Source organism: Anabrus simplex, chromosome 14 (genome assembly GCF_040414725.1).
Source record: "Anabrus simplex isolate iqAnaSimp1 chromosome 14, ASM4041472v1, whole genome shotgun sequence".
Classification (NCBI taxonomy): domain Eukaryota; kingdom Metazoa; phylum Arthropoda; class Insecta; order Orthoptera; family Tettigoniidae; genus Anabrus; species Anabrus simplex.
In genome coordinates this window covers 88,190,647-88,215,827 of record NC_090278.1, presented here as the reverse complement: position 1 = coordinate 88,215,827, position 25,181 = coordinate 88,190,647, and the positions used below count along the sequence as shown (strand labels likewise).

General features: G+C 40.8%; 1 protein-coding gene across 6 annotated transcripts in view; it reads right to left on the bottom strand.

Annotated features, from left to right (window-relative positions):
• The window catches only part of Pcyt2 (Phosphocholine cytidylyltransferase 2), a 101,906-nt gene that overhangs the window by 31,823 nt on the left and 44,902 nt on the right, over positions 1-25,181 (bottom strand). For 5 of the 6 annotated variants that reach the window (XM_067158307.2, XM_067158303.2, XM_067158304.2 and 2 more), the window contains one exon: positions 358-466. In XM_067158307.2, the coding sequence (XP_067014408.1) occupies positions 358-466 (109 nt within the window). Of the gene's footprint in view, positions 1-357; positions 467-14,999; positions 15,177-25,181 lie in introns of those variants that run through there. The other variant, XM_067158308.2, reaches the window with a different exon arrangement.

Here is a 25,181-nt window from a genome sequence, read left to right as displayed (position 1 = left end):
ACAACCTGGTCTCCATGGTGTGCCTAGTGCCAAGTCTCCCATCCCGGAGAATATAGGCAGGCACACCTGCCTGAATGACACTGAGCACTCAGCAGCAGCAGCAGCGGTCCGAATAACATTTAGGCTCTAGTTTGGGTATATATACAGAGGCTTGCTCAGGTACTTCTGATCAGAATGTGAGAGAATCAGCAGGTCTACAGTCACTGCTCCTTTGAAATCAAAAGAATGTCTGTTGTTCTTTGCACAGCCAGAAATGAAAAAGAAAACTGTCCCGGGTTGATTTCAAACTAGAAACTCAACCAATCAAGCCAATTACAAAGCACTTCGTTCAGCACCTAGATCTGCTCGCAAACTCACCTCTGCCCGACTTGGCCATCTTGAACGAAATGCGTTGGCTGTAGTCGCAGCGGTCCCGTTCTGCGATGGCTTCGATCTCATCGCTGAAAGGTGCAGGCTTGCAGATTGACTGGAAGTAGAAGAGAGAGTGTGATGTAAGGTTAAAAAGATGTAGTGCACTACCTCAAGATCAGCAAGAGTGCTCAAGAACCTCTACATGAACTTCTATTCAAGAAAAGTGTGTTAACTTCTTGCCATTTTTTTGTGTAGGCCGATGATGACATGGACAGATGTCGAAACCAGTTCTTAATAAATTAAACATGTTGCTACATTGATTCGTGCAACAGTGTTATTGTATTGAAAAGGTGGTACATTTTTCCTTTTTTAACATTGTTACTATTTGTTCAATACGGATCAGTTATGAAGTTTTTAACTTTAATTGCCATTTCACTCCACGATCATGATAATGCAGTAGCTCAGCAACTGTTTCATCCCTTTAAAACCCCAGCCAACAGGAAACAATACAGTACATTCGTGCCATCGAGTGGAAATGAGCGACAGCAGAAGAGACAGAGCACGCTTCAGCTGACTCTAGTCAATGTAATGTTATAATTAGTAGTATACAGTATAGTAGTAATAGTGTGGCCTCAGCTACCGTGGAGAGGCGTCTTACTGTTGAGGCCATCTATGCAGTGCAATGAGCAAGGGTAGTACAACAAAACGAACTACGTCATCACGTCACCAGTTGCCAACGATCATCGCGGAATTCAAGTGTGTGATATACTTGCCCTTTCTGCAACACTAAACCGAAAAAACATGTGCAATGATGTTCGCTCCTTGGGGCAACTCTAGTTTAACGTTCTTTTAATTACTTGCTGTAAGTCTCTCCAAATTCTCCCCAGTGTTACCGTAAACCACCAGACCAGTTGCATGAATGCAAAGTATTTCTGATAAGTAGCGCTGTGTACGGTTTCTTTCCTAAGCAACTAACCTTTTACTATATATTTTTTTTTAAAGTTATCGCTGTTATGTTGCGACTGCGAGATATCTGAATTTTACGAGCAGCTTATCAACATTCGCTCCTGCGTTTATTACGGAGACGTACCAAATGACGAAGACAGTTTATGGCGATTCGGCGAAGTAAAACCTAGAAAGCTCAGTAGGCAGATCGAAAGTGAAGAGCTGTTGATGTTTGCTTTACATCAACGGTGTTGTGCATAATAAATTACAACGTGAGGATAAAAAGGTGAACCACTTGTCTCATCTGGAAGTCCTGGCACAAATAAACCACAATTCTGGAGAAACAACAACTGGAATCAAACGCGCCAACTCACGCATAAACCTTTTGTTTCGTGAATTCTTGAAGAAAACGAAGACAACAATGCTTCACCATCCACCCTGCTTGCCTGACCTGACCTAGCAACCTTTTCCTATTCTCTGATCAAAACGAAGTTCACTGTGAAAGGACGAATTTATTCAATCAACTGAATGCGAAGACATGAAACTGCCTGCAAGGACTGATTTCGTAAGTCGAAAGAGCGCTGGAAGTGCTATATTAATAGAGGAGAGTAGGACAGATAAACCCAACTAGGCTAAAGGCATTGACATAAATATGTCTTATGGCTGAAGGTCATCCGAAAATTTGTGTAACGTGACGCGACAAAATGTGTGATGGAAGTGCAACCATACCTACCGTGCAGGCAGTAATGTATGGATGGATGGTCACTCAATGTTACCTAGTAACCGTGCAGGCTGTGATGAGAAGTATGCATGGCTAGCCAGACAATGTTACCTAGCAACCATGCAGACTGCGATGTGAAGTATGCATGGCTAGCCAGACAATGTTACCTAGCAACCGTGCAGGCTGTGATGTGAAGTATGCATGGCTAGCCAGACAATGTTACCATAGCAACCGTGCAAGCAGTGATGTGAAGTATGGATAGCCAGACAATGTTACCTAGCAACCGTGCAGGCTGTGATGTGAAGTATGCATGGCTAGCCAGACAATGTTACCATAGCAACCGTGCAGACTGCGATGTGAAGTATGCATGGCTAGCCAGACAATGTTACCATAGCAACCGTGCAGACTGCGATGTGAAGTATGCATGGCTAGCCAGACAATGTTACCATAGCAACCGTGCAGGCTGTGATGTGAAGTATGCATGGCTAGCCAGACAATGTTACTTAGCAACCGTGCAAGCAGTGATGTGACGAATGGATGGCCAGACAATGTTACCTAGCAACCATGCAGACTGCGATGTGAAGTATGCATGGCTAGCCAGACAATGTTACCTAGCAACCGTGCAGGTTGTGATGTGAAGTATGCATGGCTAGCCAGACAATGTTACCATAGCAACCGTGCAGACTGTGATGTGAAGTATGCATGGATAGCCAGACAATGTTACCATAGCAACCGTGCAGACTGCGATGTGAAGTATGCATGGCTAGCCAGACAATGTTACCATAGCAACCGTGCAGACTGCGATGTGAAGTATGCATGGATAGCCAGACAATGTTACCTAGCAACCGTGCAGGCTGTGATGTGAAGTATGCATGGCTAGCCAGACAATGTTACCACAGCAACCGTGCAGACTGTGATGTGAAGTATGCATGGCTAGCCAGACAATGTTACCTAGTAACCGTGCAGGCTGTGATGTGAAGTATGTATGGCTAGCCAGACAATGTTACCTAGCAACCGTGCAGACTGTGATGTGAAGTATGTATGGCTAGCCAGACAATGTTACCTAGTAACCGTGCAGGCTGTGATGTGAAGTATGTATGGCTAGCCAGACAATGTTACCTAGCAATCGTGCAGGCTGTGATGTGAAGTATGCATGGATAGCCAGACAATGTTATCTAGCAACCGTGCAGGCTGTGATGTGAAGTATGCATGGCTAGCCAGACAATGTTACCTAGCAATCGTGCAGGCTGTGATGTGAAGTATGTATGGCTAGCCAGACAATGTTACCTAGTAACCGTGCAGGCTGTGATGTGAAGTATGTATGGCTAGCCAGACAATGTTACCTAGTAACCGTGCAGGCTGTGATGTGAAGTATGTATGGCTAGCCAGACAATGTTACCTAGCAACCGTGCAGGCTGTGATGTGAAGTATGTATGGCTAGCCAGACAATGTTACCTAGCAACCGTGCAGGCTGTGATGTGAAGTATGTATGGCTAGCCAGACAATGTTACCTAGCAATCATGCAGGCTGTGATGTGAAGTATGTATGGCTAGCCAGACAATGTTACCTAGCAACCGTGCAGGCTATATCTTATGGCTGGCGGTCATCTTAAATTAGCAGCCGTTGATGGATGGCCATGACCGAGACATATACTTTATTATCATTCGATTATCGCAGAGCGAAAAAGTGGTGGATCTTTTCTCCACGTTCCGTTACTGTAGAATAGGCCTCGCAACGAATTCGTTCGTTCAAATAACTCGTTCGAAATGCAATCATAGGCTAATAAATAATTAATGAATGGCATAAGCCATCAATCAGGAAGAAGAAGTACCGGAACGAAATTAATGGGGAGATAAGAAAATGTGACTGTAAAAAAGTCACACTAAAGAGATAAGCTGCTAGCCTCAGGAAATCATCGTACGTGACGCAGGAGGCCATAATGGCGCCAATTGGTCACATCGTCAGCACGTTGAGGTCACGGAGCTTCGTGATGCCCATGAGCAATGAAAGGGATTATGATGTATTCCTCTGTGAATCACAGAATTAAAATCAGGACTGTAACAGAGACACCTCGAATCTTAACGCACAACTCAATTTACTGCAAAATATCTACATTACAAAATTATTATTATTATTATTATTATTATTATTATTATTATTATTATTATGCGGTAGTCAGAAAGGAGTGTCTCAATGCGACGGAAATCCTGACAAGGGCGACGGATGCATTCACTGATAAGAGAAAGAAGATCTTGCTTGATGCCAAATCGATAAAATAACCACCATCAGGAAAAGGAGACTAGCTTTCTATGGACACATCAAGAGAATGAAACCGGAGAGGCTGGTAGGGAAGGAAAGAATGGAAAACCCAACCTCTGTTTGCACAAAGACTTGGAAGAAGTGGATATGTCAATCCCACCCTTGTGTTGCCAGAAACCTTCGATGCGACGTTAATCCACTGGAAATATTTATATATCTCACTAGACAGTTAAGAGCTGAGCCGGTGCCCTTATTGCAAATGTACAAGATGTTCATTTTTCTGGACAACTGCAACTAGCAGAATTACGTCACTCGGTTAGTTCGCATGTCCTTTAATGAGAGATGTTCATATGGCAGGCGCCTGTCATTTGAATGTTAATTCCCCCAGCAACACTGTGGAATCAAGGCTGGCTGTCAGCCAGAGGCCACGTCGCAGATATTCCACTCATGGGTCAATGCAGTGACCCAACCTACGAAAGAGACATGGATAGAGGTTTTTCTATTTACCGTCCCCAGCTTCCAAAGGATTTCAGGATTCGAGCCAAGAGGAATTTCAAATGTTTGCCCTATTTTATGAACAATCACGAAGCCTTGTATATAACGCTGTGAAGAACGTCAACAATACATAGCTCGAATGCAGTTAAAATATTCGAGCTTTTAGCGGATCACGTCTACCCACAGGGACACAATTATATTACAGTTCCGAATTTGACGCTAGGTTATCGTACTCCAACTTGCAGTATAACAACCAATTCTTAGCAAGGCGAGACCTCTTTTTCTTAAGTCAAATGCAGTCACTGTAAACTAGAACTCTGGACGCTGAGGCATGTAAAACCCGGAATTGTTTTCGTAGTAGCCGAATTACTGTGCTTAACATTTCGTGCGACGTTAACATCCCCGTCCCAGTTACTCATGTTATCGCACGGAAACTTTCACTGTGTACAGAATCATTTGATGACTCAGTCGCGCACAAAATCACCAGACACTAACCTTGATCTGTAACTGACCTAAGACATTATCTTATCACCGTACCCATAGAATCTTGTTCAAAGTAGACACGGAAAACATTTCCCAATCCTCGGCGAGCCGAGAATAAGATGCCCGCCGGTGAAGCATAGTCCAAACAGTTTATTGCGACATAGCTTTCAACGACGCACCGAATATAACGGTCCTGTTTAAATCCCATATAATAAACACTGCATTTAAAAAAACGCTTATTTCACATATCGTATAAAACGGCGCATTTTTATCAAATTTTTCGGAGAAATGTATCGATTATAACGCCCAATGTTGAATTTCGTTTGTTACGCGTTTGGAGATTGCTGACAACAATGTAAAGCTTATTTCCAAATTCTTGTTTTCAGGAGATTTTAGATTCGAAATCTGTCTGTAAAGTAGTCGAGGCAAACATCGCTGCGAAGATGCAGCAAAAGAAAGGGAATGTGTTTAATATCGAAGACAAGTCACAAATAATATCGCGATTACAAAATGGGGGAAACAAAAGTCAGCACCGCCAAGGAATTGGGACTCAAAACGATTTCTACCATTTGGAAGGGCAGAGAGAACATCTCATTTGTTAACCAAGACCATGTGCGACATTATTGCTTCTTCTTTCCTCACTTACATTTTGCTGACATATTATTCCTTTCAGCCCCACTCCACAAATACAGTACTTCACTAAAGTTTTTTGAAGTTTTAACTTTATTGTGTACAGCCTAAAACTTAAGGATAAGAAATTTTTAGCAACAAGAAAAAAAAACGGTTTGTGCGACGGTCGTTACAGCCGATGCCTTCGGAGTAGTTATAACCGGTTTCGACTGTATTAACTTATTTTCTTCCCGTCGCTTTTCCCGCACACTCGTACAGTCACGGTTGCGATGTGTGTCTCATATGAGGACCAAGTCCAGATGAGCTGGGCGATGTTTTGATGGGACACACCAATCCCTAACAGCTATCCGATATCTGGAAGTTATTGGGAACCAAATCCATTCGTTCATGTTATCAGTGTTCGCAAATGACGATGGCCACTTCCAGCAGGACAATGCGCCAATGCCACACTTCCAGGATTATGAAGGACCGGTTCCGAGGAGCACAATGTGAATCTGTTTCAATGCCGTCGCCTCTAAATAGCCCAGATATGAACCTCACTTTGACATTTGTAGTTCGGATTCATGCTACATCACCATAGTCCAACAGTGTACGCCAACTGGAAGACACCTGCTGCTGTGCTTGTGGTACCAGCTACCCCAGGATACCTTCCGCCGCCTCGCTGAATCGATCTCCACCCGAGTGGTCGCGGCGAAAGGTGGTCTTATATTGTATTAGGTTAGGTGCTCATAAAGTAAAGGCTCGTCGCTGTGTAGCTTAGCGCACAATGCGGCTGCCCCTGAACTTAATATCCAGGAATTCTGTTTAGCCGTTTTCCCGCGCAAAGTTTCGACTTCTGTACAACTAATCCAAGATGGTGCTTCATATATCTACAAAAAAGCCGTCGACCGTTTGAAATGGGACAAGACGATGGACATCCTAAAATCAATGAAGGTGAAGTGGAATGACAGAAGTCTAATTAAGGAGTTGTACATGAGACAGAAAGCAACCAAGAAGTTGGAAAATGGTATGACAGACTGGTTTGAAATTGGAAGAGTAGAAGGACAAGGCTGCTACCTTTCGTCAACTCTCTTCATAATACTGTATATATTGAAGACCTGATAAGGAAGACTTCAGAAACGGAAGAGAAGGAAAGCGTAAGCACAGGTGGCCAGAAGATCACCTGTATCAGGTATGCTGACGTCATAGCACAGCTTGGAGAAGAAACGATTTTCCTTCAAAGAACCCAATCCAAACTAGAATACGGAATGCAAGAGTATGGAATGAAAATAAACACAAAAAAACTAAGGCGATGATAGTATATGACAAAGAAGATATGAAGGTAAAAACAACAGAAGGTTAAATTGGACAGGTTGCACAGTACACATATTTGGAGAGCATGCTGACAACAAGAACAAGAATACCAATGATGAAACATGTTTTCAAGAAAAAGAAAGGCGTGTTTATGAAGCAAAATGTAGATGGAGTAATGAAAACGATTAGCTAAATGCTTTGTGTGTAGTGGCTGTGTAACCTGGACCTTGAAGAAGAGAGAAAGAGACAATTGAAGCATTCGAGATGTGCATTTGGATGAGAATGGAGAAAATAAAATAGGGAGATAAAGTGACGAACAGTATAGTACTTGAAAAAAGTCAAGGAAGGAAAAAACTCTCCTAAGTCTGATTAAAAAGAGGAAACCGAACTGGATGGTGCATACATGAGAGGAAAAGGACTTCTTACAACAGTTCTTGAAGGTGCAGTGGAAGGGAAAAAGAAACCATGAAGGAGAATAATAACAATGCTGAACGAAATGAAAGGGGGATGCCAGACTAGCAAACAGATGGCATGTAACAGGAGCACATGTCGCTATGCTGTCAGGAACCTGCCAATGGGCAAAACACCGTAAGATGAGGATGAATCCAAGACAAAAAATTCCAAGTGCACAGAAAGAGTTATACAGATAGCACTAAGGTGAGAGTGACAGCATCAAGGTTAAAGAATAGGCGGACCAGTGCTAATGATATGCTCCAATGACGACCTAAACAAGCGTGTCAGCTGCCAGGAAATGAAGTGCACGCCTCGCTGTCAAAACACACATTTCAGGTACTGATGTTGCGGTGTTGGGAGCACGCCAGCCTGCACCGAACGAACAGCAGTCCAAGTTTTATTTTACTCCACACAGTTTATTCCGATATATTATAACCCTATAAGCTGTGCGTTTTTTTCTAAAAAATATTTTAAGGGGTACTCTCAGTTGTAGTCGACAAAACATCACGATCTTACAATTTTCGGCAATTATGCACACTCCGGTTATCACTTTTCGGGCTGACATGTTTATTACGCTATTTTATTTGTTGTCAACATGTCAAGGTGGTAACTGCACTCAGTATTTCTAATCATTTTACATTTTAAAATTAAGCGAACCCATCGATATAAGCACTGTGGTAGTGTCTCATTTTGCTGACCTGCTTACAGCAAATTCCACCCTGGTAAAAGAGGCTGATCACTGCCATCTTCACGATTCCTCTCCTTGCTTTTCGTGTCGGTCGCCAAATGTCTTCTTCCTTTCAGGGACCATGAAGTCACGTAATCCGCAGGTTTGAAAATTCTTCGTGGTGGGTCAACCAACTTGATGAACATAAGATTTGCTACTGTATTCAGATGCAATGATGCCCTTGATGGTGTCATGATCAAGTTCATTTGTGAGAAGCCTCTTTCACATCCACTTGTCGAAATTGAGAATCTGCTGATAGTGTTAATAAGGGGCAGGAGAGACATTGCGCATTTCTCAAATCGTTTCTGTTCAGGTGTTCACATTATCAACACATCTAACACTTTCTTTGCATTCTTTAAAGTTCCACACGCCGTTATGAAATTCAAAATTTAATCACGGAAGACACGCCGCTCTTCAATGCAAATCACAGAACAAATCACATACTCAAGAAAATTGGAAGGCACCAGTATCACATCAGACAAAATCCAGTGAAAGTACCTACATTAACTGTACAGCCTACATAAGGCACTAAGATACTGTACTTATTTTTGCCTAAAAGAATAAAATTTCTTCCAATAAAGCTGCAGTTACAAAGCTTTAGTCGAGCAGATAATATGGCCTAATGTTTCGATCATGCTGCTTAGTGCCGAGTTACCGACCAAGAGAAACTGATTCGATAGGTCGATTTCAATTGAAGATGACTCGAAATCTTCTCCAGCTGTTGTGAACAGCGCGTTGACGCCAGCTGATCGATGAACTGTCAAATCGGAAGTTACATTTGCCGGACTAGACAGAAATGAACCAATAATTTTCTGTTAAACAGTTCTAAAATGTTTAGGGGTACACGTACTCCCGCGTTCCCCCTGAAAAAAGCCCTGCCTATACGTGTAACGTGTGATGGAAGAAATATTTCAGATCCGATCACAACTTAATTCCATTATTATTGTCGCGACTAGTTAATTGTGGCATTTGTAGATAAAAACATCTATGGTTCCTTTTCTTAATTGATGAAGTTGTCGACTGAAAACGCTTCTCTGCTAAACGGATAAGTTGAAAAAATTGTTGACATGAAACTAATATTTGAATAAATGCTGCATTATCTGCTCGCTGTCGTAAGTAGTGTTTTGCCTCGTTTTTTGCGAAGATCATCCATGCAAGAAGAACACATAGTTAAGCATCTCGAAAGTGGAACTCTTGAGATGTTAGGAAGAAAGACAGCTGATGCCAAAATATTACCTACAGAAGGTAGTTGAGTCAAAATGCCACTACTTGTCACCGATAACCATAAAACCGCATCTAAACCGCAACGCAGTTGGGATTGACGATAATAACGACTCTTGGCTTTTCCCGGATTAAATGCGGTGAGAAAACAGAGCAATCCAGGATGTCAGAACCAAAAAAAATCCTAGTACGGGTGTTGTTTATCTGAAAAAGAATTGCCTTATAAGTCACCATTGTGAAACCACGTTGTATCCTCTCTCCGACACTCTTGAGCTACCGTATATTTTTTTCGAATCGCTCTTGAAGAAGTTGATTAAGAAAATGAAGATTAATAGATCCGCTATGCAGAATGAGACCGTGCTATTTGTTGTGAGAGTTGTTCTGATGTGCTATAGCAAGTTGCTCTGCCTGTACAACGTCCCTCCCTCGTTAAGAGAACAGAGTGATTAGCATCCGCCAGCTAACTTGATCTTACCGGTATCTCAATAGTCAGTCACCGACATTCACGTGCGGTGTGTCTTGTGCATTTATAGTTCACATTACCGGATCTTCAATATTCCTTTAAACCCGGCCAAAGTACAATGCTAAACTCCTCTAAATGATATCTTTCCGTTAAATAATGCTGTGGTGTTGCCTCATCTACATAGAAAAAAAAAAAAACCTTCTCAAAGCCCACAATACTATTTTCCGTGAAAAAATACACACAGTATGAAAATCTCCAACAGCTTATAAAGCAAACCTACAATGACTTGGCCGAAGTAATCGTGTCTACCTGATAACGAGTAATTAACCACTATAAACTTGTGAAGATTATTTTAGCCCGGTCGGTACCAATGTAGAACTAGTGTATTTTCACTCAATATTCAATTATTTTTACAAGTTGCTTTACGTCGCAGCGACACAAATAGGTCTTATGCCGACGGTGGGATAGGAAAGGGCTGGGAGTGGGAAGGAAGCAGCCGTGGCCTTAAGGCACAGCCCCAGCATTTGCCTGGTGTGAAAATGGGAAACAACGGAAAACCATCTTCACGGCTGCCGCTATCTCTCGGATGCAAATGACAGCTGCGCGCCCCCAACCACTCGGCTAAGTACTTGACATTCAAGAAAGAGTGCATTAGAAGCTCAATCAGAGTTTCTATTAATCTATAATTTTAAGAAAATGTGTATCTTAAACATGGTGTATCTTAAACATGGCCTGGTGGCCATGATCGTTAAGGCGTTAAGTCTATATCGCATGACACCGTGTTAGCCAGTTCGAGTCCCGTTGGAATGTTGGCCGGCAGGGAAGGAGACGTGGTGGCACACAATCTCTAATCACAAAACTGCGTGCCAAAAGCCTCGATTTAATTCCAAACCTCTCCACAGTTTTAGGGCAAGTGACGCTACTGGTGGTGATTCCTCCGTCGGATGGAGACGTACAGCCTTGGTACTATTGGACAGGAGTAGGCTATGTACCGGCACCGGGTTTCACCCTCTCCCTTACTACTATCTATTATCACGTCATTCGTTTCATCTCATTAACTCCTCTGATGAGGTTGGCGTGGCCTTGGAGACGACATTCGGTCGTAGAAACTCCCTACGAAGGTCCATCGAACTTCATATCCGACCGCGTAGAGAAACGCGACAAGGATTGGACATACATACCATCTCAAACAAAATATGTCTTAAATTGCTTTCTTTAACAATATGTTACATCTGGGACGATGGTGCGAAAGTAGTCAGTTTTTAAAGAAATTATGTACACAAATTATTATTATTATTATTATTATTATTATTTCGTTATGTCCAACAAGGAGCACTTTTAAACTTACTTAGCAAAATGTTTCTTCTTTTCGTCCCAATATCTTTGCTTACGAAGCTTCTGAATTCTGTTATATCTTGGATGATTTCTTCGGACTAGAAAAAAGAGTGACTGAATGGGTGGCAGTATTTCTAGAAAATAGAACTAAGAGAATTAGAGTAGGCGAAGCTTTATCTGACTCTGTAATAATTAAGAGGGGAATTCCTCAAGGCAATATTATTTGACCTTTATGTTTTCTTATATATATCAATGATATGTGTAAAGAGGTGGAATCAGAGATAAGGTTGTTTGCAGATGATGTTATTCTGTACAGAATAATAAGTAAGTTACAAGATTGTGAGCGGCTACAAGGTGACCTCGATAGTGTTGTGAGATGGACGGTGGGCAATAGTATGATGATAAACGGGGTTAAAAGTCAGGTTGTAAGTTTCACAAATAGGAAAAGTCCCCTCAGTTTTAATTACTGCGCTGATGGGGTGAAAGTTCCTTTTGTGGATCATTGTAAGTATCTAGGTGTTAATATAAGAAAAGACCTTCATTGGGGTATTCACATAAATATGATTGTTAATAAAGGGTACAGATCTCTGCACATGGTTATGAGGGTATTTACGGGTTGTAGTAAGGATGTAAAGGAGAGGGCATATAAGTCTCTAGTAAGACCCAAACTAGAGTATGGTTCCAGTGTATGGGACCCTCACCAGGATTACTTGATTCAAGAACTGGAAAAAATCCAAAGAAAAGAAGCTCGATTTGTTCTGGGTGATTTCCGAAAAAAGAGTAGCGTTACAAAAATGTTGCAAAGTTGGGGCTGGGAAGACTTGGGAGAAAAGGAGACGAGCTGTTCGACTAAGTGGTATGTTCCGAGCTGTCAGTGGAGAGATGGCGTGGGAGGATATCAGTAGACGAATACGTTTGAGTGGTGTCTTTAAAAGTAGGAAAGATCACAATATGAAGATCAAATTGGAATTCAAGAGGACAAATTGGGGCAAATATCCGTTTATAGGAAGGGGAGTTAGGGATTGGAATAACTTACCAAGGGAGATGTTCAATAAATTTCCAATTTCTTTGCGGTCATTTAAGAAAAGACTAGGAAAACAACAGATAGGGAAACTGCCACCTGGGCGACTGCCCTAAATGCAGATCAGTAGTGATTGATTGTAATGCGAATTTCTTGTTCGTTTATTCCTTATTTATTTCTTCTTCGTTTATTTCAACTAACCAATTGTTGAGGTACTTTCATGTGTTGTAAATACGTAATAGCTCATAAAATGTAATCGAGAAAATACACACTAAATTAATCACCTGTATCAAGCATTATTAATTGTTGTTATTATTTTGCTATTTTGCTTTACGTCGCACCGACACAGATAGGTCTTTTGGCGAAGATGGGACAGGAAAGCCCTAGGAGTGGGAAGGAAGCGGCCGTGGCCTTAATAAAGGTACAGCCGCAGTATTTGCCTGGTGTGAAAATGGGAAACCAGAGATAACCATCTTCAGGACTGCCGACAGTGGGGTTCGAACCCATTATCTCCCCGAAGCAAGCTCACAGCAGCGCGACCCTCACCGCACGGCCAACTACCCCGGTTATTATTATTACTATTATTATTATTTTTATTATTATCATCATCTCAACATTTATAGGACTCAGCGTGTGACTGTGTGTATAACGGTTAAAACGATTGTAACTCGAGGACAGCTGGGCAGGTTCTTTTTCTAATGCAGTTTTCACCCTTTCATCCAGGATCTCTCGAGGAAGGAAACCACTCAACTGTGATGAAAGCAAGGCGAGGGGTAAAAACGGTTTCGGCGAAACAACTTGAAGACATTTTCGAGTTACACCGCCTAAAACGATAAAGATGTCAACAAACGACTGTATTTGCGTAAAGCGTAAGAACTGTCAACCATAAAATGTCCTACAAGGTTTATAAAACGCAAGTTCGCGATGGTACATCATTATCAGTAAAAAGTGGCCCTCAATATGAGTCCTTTATGTTATAGTTTGCAGTAAAAAAAATCTACCTTAAAATTAGAAACTATAATCTGATATCAATCGCGTAAATCTTACCAAAATGAACTCTTCATTCGCATTTAATCATCTTGTTAAGATAAACGTTTCTTTGTTTGCCCACCCTTGTCCCGTTTCTCTACGGGGTCCGGTATTAGGGGAGATGAATCTGTCGTGGCGGGTTTTTACGACCGGATGCCCTTCCTGATATCAACCTCATCACAGGAGTTAATAAGATGAAATGAATGACGTGATATATGATAGCAGGGAGAGGGTGAAACCCGGTGCCGGCACATAGGCTACTCCTGTCGAATAGCACCAAGGGGTCTGCTCAAGTCTTAACGTCTCCATCCGACGGACGAATTAGCATCAACAGCGTCATATGCCCACATTCCACTGCGGCCGTGGTCTTATTTAAGGTACAGCACCAGCAGTTGCCTGGTTTGAAAATGGGAAATGACTGAAAACCATCTTCAGGGCTGTCGACAGTGCAGTTCGAACCCACTATCTCCCGAATACTGGATACTGGCGGCACTTAAACGACAGCAGCTATCGTGCTCGGCAGTAGTTGTTTTTTCTCGTGAGCTTGGTGCGACGTATGTCTCTTGCCGTTATTCGAAGAAAATGAGAATATTGGTGTCTAGTCAGTTGTATAGTTGGTACACAAACTTCTTGGCATTGCGGTAATTTACTTAAATTCGCAACACATTTCATTTCCACAAAACCGTGCTATACAATAACAATTCACTGAATAAATTCCACGAGAAGCGTTACGTCCCTTCAATTTACATTACTCACCACGTGAAAAATAACATACCTAACCTAAACTATGAGGTCATTACCTCAATGAGAGCTGTTTATGTAAATTCTGATGTGATAAATATAGACAACATGCATGCGATGTACTTAAATATAAGTGTCTGTCTTTCAAGAGTCACAATAATAATCCAAAGAATGCTCTCATCACTATGTATTATATGCACAAGTACAACTCATAACATTCATTTAGAACGCCCTAATCGATCAGCTGATGCTGGGCTTGGCGCGCTTTCTACAGTACGGCCTGCACCGGTACATGACAAAGGCATTGTTGCTACCTATCCCCAAAGTGCTTAAGTCATATTTTACCTTTTTAAAGTCATATTTAGTTAAATTGTGGGGCTTATTTGTTTACATCTTTTGCCAATCTTGGTCACGAACTTCCGAAACCTACTCCCGTGCGAGACCGGGTAGGGGGGTAGCTAGTCTTCAGAAAAAGGATGGGCAGGAGCATAACAAAAACAAACTCTTACGCCTCGGAGGAACTGGATATGAAAATAAGTCTGTATCTTTACAAAATACTGCAATATCCACAAACTTACGTTTCAGTTTTCACATTATTACAGAAAACGTAAAATTCTGAGATTTCCCTCATTCACATTTTTATAAGCTACATTTGCATAATTAAAACACTTCTATTTTAGTGGCACTCATCATTAGAAGGAAATTATGCTAAATGTCCACACATTTCACACACTCACACAGAGAGAGAGAGATAATTATGTTGATATTTCTTTTCCCATTCATGAGCTTAAAGATGAAGGAAAATAAATACAGATTATAAATTAACACTCACAGGTAGACGACTTTGACTAGAACGGACGGCTGGTCTCTTGTGTTCGAGATAAACAGCAGAATTTACCAGGGGCATTGTGAAGCAAACGAGATACAAAACTTACGAAAACATACAAATGTTAAATAAATTAATATGACTAGTAACAAGTCGCCCCGTCGTCGTTGGTAGCCTGATACCCACTACGGCCGATAAACATGCGAGCGGCACTTATAAACATGTGATAAGCCACCCAAGCAACAGCACCTTATCTCTCCGAGTTGTTCACTCAATGAGGTGCTGGTTATACTTTGTAGTAGGGGAGGGGGTGGTGGGTCATACACAGCAAACAGCCTCCTCCACTACAAATACAAGAAAGCTTACAGGACGAACCTCAGTTTAGTTGAAAAAAGTGTTCCATAGGAAAACAGCATACACCACTGAGAATAACTTCCAGCAAGATTCAACTTCAAGAGAATCTTTAGAAATTGCAAAATTTCATTTATGTCTATTGTTCTACTTCCAACCGCGTCAACCCCTTTCTGCGAATCCAAGCGATTTTGTCCTCCGAGTAGACGGAACACAAAGTTTCAGCAATTGCAGTGAAATTAGTGTAACCCATCTTCTCTACATTATCGGCTCCCGTCCAACCATCACAGACGGCTCTCGCGCATTGTATCTTCGACGGGTGCAACACCTTATGGTCTCATAGAATTATGATCAACTGGAATACTTTTAGACTTGTTTATCAAAAATAAAACGCACTGCCATAAATCTATACGGTACCTATAAGAAAAAGTCAAAAGTAAAACTCCCCATTAGCTCGGAAAAATTCGTGAATCTCGTAATTGTTACATTTTCGATTAGGAATTTCGTCTTCCGTAAATGTCACTTGGCGTCATTCGAAGGAAATGAGAATATTGGTGTATAGTTACTTGTATAGTTTAACTTTCGTCGTGGTACACACAACTTGGCATTCTGGCAATTTACTTAATTCACAACACATTATATTTCCACAAAACCGTGCTATACAACAACAATTCACTGAATAAATTTCACGAGAAGCATTGCATTCCTTGAATTTACATTCCTCATCACGTGAAAAATAACACACCTAACCTAAACTATGAGGTCCTATTATCTCAATGAGAGCTGTTTGTATAAATTCTGATGTGATATAGACAATATGCATGCGATGTACTTAAAATAAAGGTCTGTTTTTCAAGAGTCACAATTACCCAAAGAATACTCTCAATAACTATGTATTACATGCACAAGTACAACTCATAACATTCATTTAGAACGTCCTAATGATCAGCTGGTGCTGGGCTTGGCGCGCTTTCTACAGTACGGCCTGCACCGGTACACGACGAAGGCATTGTTGCTACCTATCCCCAAACTGCTTAAGTCATATTTTACCTTTTTTAGGTCATATTTAGTTGGAGCTTATTGGTTAACAGCTTTTGCCAATCTTGGTCACGAACTTCCCAACCCTAATTATCACCATAACATCGAAACTGCTCACGTGCGAGACCGGGGGGAAGGGCAGGAGAGTAATACAACTTAACTATTTAGCCTCGGAGGAACTGGATTATATGAAAAGAAGTCTGTATCGTTATCAAAATACCGCAATATTCATAAACTTACGTTTCCGTTTTCACATTATTACAGAAAACGTAAAAAAAACTGAGATTTCCCTTATTCGCATTATTATAAACTACATTTGTATAATAGTAACACTTCTATTTTTAGTGCCACTCATTATTAAAAGTTGCAAAGTTTGGGTTAGGAAGACTTGGGAGAAGGGAGACTAGCTATTCGATTAAAAAGTGGTATGTTCCGAGCTGGAATTCAAGGGGACACATTGGGGCAAATATTCGTTTATAGGAAGGGCAGTTAGGGATTGGAATAACTTACCAAGGGAAATGTTCAATAATTTTCCAATTTCTTTGCGATCATTTAAGAAAAGGCTAGGAAAACAACAGATAGGGAATCTGACACCTGAGCCACTGCCAATGCAGATCAGTAGTGATTGATTGTAAACTATGCTTAAGGCCTGTATTACGACTGTCGGATAAACAGATACGTAGTCTGTAGTTTTGCAAACTAGAAATTAAATGTTTTCTTCCGTACTACCAAGAGATTTTAACGACGGTATTATTATGCGGAAGGTGTAGTAACATTTTTATTGCATTGGTAATAAGGTTACCGGTACTGAAAATATAGTGAAATTTAGCGCGGTGGTATACGTGTTCCCTGGAGTTTTCGTTTGTTTATAGCACTACTCCTTTCGAAATTGTATTACCGTTGCCTACGTGATTAGTACTTATCTCGTAGGCAACGGTATTACTAAGAGCCAAATATAAGACTCTTATTAAGCTATAATGTGGAAGCTCAGGTCAAAAAACAGAATTAGGACTGAAATCTACACATACGAAGAAATGTTAAAATTAATTAACTATGTAACGGAACTCAGAAATTGTTGTAGAAAATAAAAAGACTGAAAATGTAACCTGGACGCAAAAGTTAACATTCAGGTTATGTATCATATCAAATAATTCCTACCACACGGTATAATTTTGTTTTTTGTCTAATACTATTTACGAGAATGCGCGCTGCGACGAAATAAAAGTTTATATTCGTAATTGATGTCACTGTAAGCGGCGTAGGATTATTAATTAATTAATTAATTTATTGTTGCTAATTTAATAAGTAAGTTAGTATCTTTTTTCCAAGACAAAGTTGGAATAATAACTGGCAAGCAATTATCTCACTTTAGTTGCAAGTTGTTATGAAGTCAAAGAAATATAACCACCTCAAAGCCGTCATTCGACGGACGAATCACCTTGAACAACATCATATACCTTTTACTCCATATGTGCGTCGCGCATAGATTTGGAATAGAACGCAAGCTTTTGACAGACACTCTAATGATTAAGAAATGTGTACTATCGCCTACCGACTAACATTTAGAAGGTTAAAAAAAAATCATCTTGGACTATTGGAACTCGAACCAAACGATGTTACAGTACCGACTACAGCTACCTGGGAAGGTTGCTGTTCAGTTGCTTGCGAGCAACTCATAATCAGTAGCAAGAACTTGCTAGTTTCGAAAATCTTTAGAAATTCTGTGATAGCTGGACAGGAAGCATGATATATTTTATAAATATATATATAGATTACATTATAACAACTTATTTTTCGCATAGCATCATGCAGATATAGATTCATGTTGATGTGTAGCCATCTTGATTTTTACAGTAGCATCCCCGACAGGGGGAAAGTCCCAGATAAGACCGTTAACTGCCTCTCCAACTTCGGCATAGCTAAACTCGAGAATATTCTCCCAGACTGCACATAAACGAAAGTAGTAGTATGCATTTTCAACCGAACTTCCAGATAAATGTGCAAACTGCCACATTAATTTAAACCGCAATTTTATCTGGCTGTCGTAGTACAGGCCCTTTATGTCCATACATATCACACACACACAAACACTGACAGAGATGAAAAATTATGTTATGTCTTTTCCCATACATGAACTTAAAGATGAAGAAAAATTAAATACAGACTATAAATTAACACTCACAGGTAGAAGACTTTGACTAGAATGGACGGCTAGTCTCTTGTGTTCGAGATAAACAGCAGAATTGATCAGAGGCATTGTGAAACAAACACTTACGAAAACATACAAATGCTAAATAAATTAATGACTAGCAACAAGCTGCCCCGTCCTTGTTGGTAGCCTGATATCCACTACGGCCGACGAACATGCGTGCACCACTATATTTTTAACATGTAAGCACCTTATCTCTCCGGGTTGTTCACTCAACGAGATGCTGGTTATACCTACCACAGTAGGCTATAGTAACCGGTTATACTTTGTAAAAGGGGAGGGAGGTGATGAGTGATACACAGCAAACAATCTCCTCAACTACAAATACAGGAATGGTCAGATTTGTTGAAGAAAGTGTTCCATGGGAAAACTGCACACCTCACTGAGAATAACTTCCAGCAAGACTCAACTTCAAGAGAATCTTCAGAAATTGCAAAATTTAATTTATGTCTATTGTTCTACACCGCGTCAACCAGGTTTTTGCGAATCCAAGCGATTTTGTCCTCCGAATAAGTAGAACGCAAAGTTTTAGCAATGGCAGTGAAATTGATTTCAATGGACATTCGCTTCATTCTTTTTCCTTCAGCGTTTGTTCCGCCTGGATTCGCAGTCTCCATTTAGTTTTGTCCTGGGCCATGTCTTGGAGAAGAATGATTATCTTCAAATCTCTGTGAAGAGTATCGGCCCATTGTCATTGGATCGTTGGTTTGGTCTCCTGACAACTTCTGAAGTATAACCCAACTTCTCGACATTATCGGCTCCCGTTCAACCATCATATACGGCTCTCGCGCATTGTATCTTCGACTGGTGCAACTCCTTACTCCTTATGGTCTCATTGACGTTGCGGTCCAGTTTGGTGACGCCAGCTGTCCGCCTCAGCATCTCTGTGGATTGGAAACATTGGAACGTCCGTTCTGCTTACGGCTTCTCTTCCGTACACTTGCACGAACATCGTCGTCGTTTTCCCCAATTCGTAAGAAAACATGCGTCACTGACCTCACAAAGAGTACCATTCATTTATGGAAAACAAGTACTGATTATTAATGTTATTATTAAAAATGGAAGCGGCCCAATTCCAATACATAAAGTGTTGCAAAAAAGAAACTTTTTCCTTCGCTAAAAGCCAATGATTATGAACATATCTGTCAATAAATGAAACTCAAAATATTGATGATTTATTTGCATCATTTCGCAGAGCATCTTTGGCGACCAAGGCCTACGGTAACGACAAATGTGACGTCACTGACGGTACACTTTCTATTTCATTTCAACACACACTATGAAAATCCACAGCCGCAGCATCTTTGGCGACCAAGGCCTACAGTAACGACTAAGGTGGCGCTACTTCCGTTGAACGGTTTTTTTTTTTTTTTTTCGTTACACAAATTTTCAGATGATCCCCCAACCGTAAGACATATTCATGTCAAAACAATGTTCACTATGCAGGATTACTGTATAAGTAGCCAGTTTTACGTTTTACATACGCCTGGTTCATTGGTTTGTTACATTTAGTGGCAACCAAACAAACCGTAATTACTTTACACAACGGGGAAATTTACATCGGAGCTTTGTGACAAAGTTTTAATCGGCATTTTAACTAATATACGGGACGGTTTCACGAAAAAACGGGACAATATGCGTCCCATATATTTTTTGCTGAGTTAACGGGACACTTTAGAAAAATAAGGGGCAATCCAGTAAAATAAGGGATGTCTGCTCACCCTATTTTAGAGACATACATTGTATATAACATGAACAATGGAAACTTTTTATAATGTCCAAATTTGTATGTACGTCCACTATTCTTTGGTCATGAAATATTCTGTTTATTTCTTTTCCGAGGTGGTATAAAGGCAATTTCAAAGTTTCTCCATATGTGGGATTTCTTTCCAGAATGGTGGTACAGAAAGTGACATTGAATCAAGATGCAACAAAGTTAAAGCAGTGAGCTCGCAATTACGAATCATCTGTATTTTGTGAGGAAAAAACGAGCTCTCGGATGGAACTTTTTTTTTTTAAATCGGTGAGTTTTTAGACAGACTTTGGTTTAGTAAGGGGGTGATAGCTGCGTGGACTCTGGATATCTTATTCATAAGTTGAAAGTAACAGACACGAATGAAACGAGAATGACTGCTGGTATAAAACAACGCCAGGAGGGTACTCGGAATGAGAAGAAAAAGGCTAAGTTAGCAAGTAACTAGATGGACGAGGACGAAGCTGATTCTATGGTGGCGTCAAGTGAGGTGAATGGAGGAGGATAGGTTACCTAGAAGAATAATGGCCTCGAAAATGGAGGGTAAGAGAAGTAGAAGGAGATCAAGGCGACGATGTTTAAAGGCAGGTTTTAAGGGTGGTGATATTGTTTGAAGAGGAAGTACAACTGGACAACCATCCTCCGCGTAACACTAATGAGAGTGAAAAACGGAAGGGTTCCGACACTCCGGAAAATGAAGTATTGACCAAAGAAAGAAAAGGGCCATGAAGGGCGGGAAAATGAGACTCCCTAAGCCTCCTGACCTAATACCGTCGGCGCCTAAAATGAACAAGAGTTGACCAAGGGAGGTCGGATAGGAGAGAAGAAAGTGAGGAGCCTGGCACAAGTGGAAGCAACGTCAGGACTCGGCTATGGGCCCCGTGGTCACCAACCCGTGCTCCCAAGTCAACAGCCCCTGAGGTCCCATTTAGTCACCTCGTGCGACAGGCAGAGCATACCATGGATACCGGTACCGACTTTTAATGATTTAATGATAAAGGTGTGGAGTTCAAGCCACAGGGCTAGCTGCAAACGGAGGATTGTTGAGGTGCTTAGTTAATTGACAGAAGTTTGCAGACTGAACGCTGAAAGACAAAACAGTCTGTAAAGATGCATGTTGTACAAAGTGCTCTGTTAACATTAAGCTACTACTTTTATAGAAAGCTATTTTCATTATAAAAGTGTCCAGCTCCATAGCTAAATGGTTAGCGTGCTGGGTTCTCGGGTTCGATTGCCGGTCGTGTCGGAGATTTTGACCTTCAAGGATTAATTCCAATGGGCTGGGGGCTGGGTGGCCTCTTCGTAGGCCACACGCCGTTGTTATTATTATTTATTATAAAAGTATGTTGGACTTCCTTGTATACAACGTTCGTTTAAAATTAGATTAATTCCTTTAACAGTTTTAAGACACCAATAAATATATATATATGTTAACAGGTTTAAGACACCAATATATATAAATATATATATATTGAAATTTAGATAATATACACTTTAAACAGAGCAATTTACAATAACTAGATTTTTTTATTTTTCCTAGTGGTTTAACGTTGCTCTAACACATAGAAAATTTTCGGCGACGCATTTGCCTGGTGTGAAAATGAGAATCCACAGAAAACAATCTTCACGGCTGCCGACAGTGGGATTCTTACGCACCATCTCCCGAATGCAAGCTCGCAGCTACGCGACCCTAACCACACGGCCAACTCGCTCGGTTAATTAAACTCTGTGTTGTGAGTTAAACTGCATTTAATAATAATAATCATACATATTATTTCACTGTGCCTCCGTGGCTCAGGCGGCAGTGTGCAGGCTTCTCGCCGCTGGGTTCCGTGGTTCAAATCCCGGTCACTCCATGTGAGATTTGTGCTGGACAAAGCGGAGGCGGGACAGGTTTTTCTCCGGGCACTCCGGTTTCCCTGTCATATTTCATTCCAGCAACACTCTCCTGTATCATTTCATTAATCACTGCCCCAGACGAGAGCGACAGGCTTCGGCAGCCGGCACATTTCCTGTCCTCGTCGGTAGATGTGGGCTCCATTCATCCCATTCCTGGCCCAGTCGAATGATTGGAAAAACGCTATGGATTTTCACTTTCATATATTATTTCCGTAGTATAGATCCCCTTTGCGACGCTCACAAATAACCGATAGTGACAAATGATCATTCAAAAGAAAGAGAATAGACATTAGCAGTGACGAATTGCACTCTCATTTCATAAAGATCAATAATTTCTTTTAAAAATGAGTTTTAAAAAATTGTACGAAGTGTGCGATTTGCAAATACCGTTGCTGAAGGAAAATACGCGCCATCATTGCAGTCCACTTCACATTTTGGGCCCTGGGACGTCTGTTTTATGTCATTATAATATTGCTGTCATTATCAGTTAAGAAGAGATTGATAGTAAAACCAAAAAAATATTTCCGAAACATTCGTCAGTATAATGCACTTGCATTAGCTTCCGTTCAAGTGGATACCACAAATGTTAAAAAATCGAAGATTACATTAAGTGGTTAAGTAAGACTGTCTAATATTGTACTGATTTGTGTATTCCTTAGTTTACGAGGGGGTTTCTCCACCACATACTTTATGAATATGTTAAATTTCTCGCACGAGTCCCTTAATAATAATAATAATAATAATAATAATAATAATAATAATAATAATAATAATAATAAAAGCTCACTGGTTTGGTTTATATGCATTATAATATCAGCTGATTTTTATTTTATTTTTTTTATTTTTTGCTAGTTGCCGTACGTCGCACCGACACAGATAGGTCTTATGGCGACGATGGGACAAGGAAGGGCTAGGAGTGGGGAGGAAGCGGCCGTGGCCTTAATTAAGGTACAGCCCCAGCATTTGCCTGGTGTGAAAATGGGAAACCACGGAAAACCATTTTCAGGGCTGCCGACAGTGGGGTTCGAACCTATTATCTCCCGAATACTGGATACTGCCCGCACTTAAGGGACTGCAGCTATCGAGCTCGGTCAGCTGAATTAAACCAGGTGACACGCTAAGATTACATTCAAGAGAGCTACTGGACATGACGTGATGTTATCAACATGACCATCGCCCTGTCTCCTGACTCTCTGCTATTGGCTCAGCGAAGACATGGCCACATTTCTGCTTACAGCATGTTAACAGATGACCCCACATGACTGATAAGCAGCCGTTCATGTTAATCTGTATCGTCATTAATGTAATTAGATAATCTTTCTCATGTACTGTACTTCATGTTCCGGAGAAATACATACATAACTGCATGCTACTGTTTCATTTTGCTAATCAATAAAACTGCACAGCGTATCTCAAACTATATTTATATACCGGGTGGTTATAATTAAATTTCCCCTATTTAACTGTCTCTCTCAGCATGTGTAGTAACTTCCAGCGGACTTCTTTGTGTGCTACTGACGCTTATACCGACATTTTCAGCTCAACAGGCTATGCCACTAACATGGACTTTTCTTTAAATATACAGTACATTGACGCATTCAGCATTCCGAATCGTATTTTAATATATAATGTGTTTTTAATGTCCTTGTCTTATTTTTACATTATTTACAAGTTGTTTTACGTCGCACCGACACAAATAGGTCTTATGGCGGATAGGAAAGGGCTAGGAGTTGGAAGGAAGCGGCCCCAGCATTTGCCTGGTGTGAAGACGGGAAAGCACGGAAAACATCTTCAGGGCTGCCGACAGTGGGGTTCGCACCCACGATCTCCCGAATACTAGATACTGGCCGCACAAGCGAGTACAGCTATCAAGCTCGGAATATTTTTGCTTATCTTGTACATATTCGGCTGAAGATGTCCACAGTTATGGACAAAACATGTTCTGATAATTATTAATGTTGACTTGATTAAAAAACATAATATCAGTATTGTAAAGGTGGAATCTTTGATTGAGAATTTCACACGAATATACTATCGACAATAAGGGCTTTATGATGAAATTCATCTCATGCAACCATAAAAACAAAATTCCATTTGAAGATTAAAAATATTCACCTTGGTAAATTCAATATAAGAATTGTCTATCTACATGATCTACAAACAAGGCCAGATTTCTGCTTAGAGCATGTTAACAGGTAAAATGAAATGAAATAGCGTATGGCTTTTAGTGCCGGGAGTGTCCGAGGACATGTTCGGCTCGCCAGGTGCAGGTCTTTTGATTTGACATCCGTAGGCGACCTGCGCGTCGTGATGAGGATGAAATTATGATGAAGACGACACGTACACCCAGCCCCCGTGCCAGCGAAATTAACCAATTATGGATAAAATTCCCGACCCGGCCGGAAATCGAACCCGGAACCCCTGTGACCAAAGACCAGCGCGCTAACCATTTAGCCATGGAGCCGGACATGTTAACAGGTGGACATTTTTAATCTCTTCCTTTTTTCAAGGGAATTTTGTATATTATACATAGGCCTATTGTCAATACAGAACATTACAAATATGAAATTCATAAACTGTAAAGAGAAATAATGCATAAGCAAGTCCAAAGAATTCCACTTTCAATGTGTTGCCACATCATGGGGTATCACTGGTTATTAGGGACACATCCATCAGACAACAAAGAGTGCTCAAAATGGCGTCCATCACTGTCTAGGGCAGTAATAACACTTTTCATGGAGACGCATGTTCAGCAAACCACAGAACAGTGTGAGCTGAGATGGAACACATGTTACTTTGGACTGCACAAGGGTTTGCAATACAGTGAAATACACACGGCTGCGCAGGTTAAAGTCTGTTAAACCATCATGTTGCCTGAAGTTGGACAATTTCATAAGGGAAAATAATAGCCTCATATACTCTGAAAAAATCTTAGCAG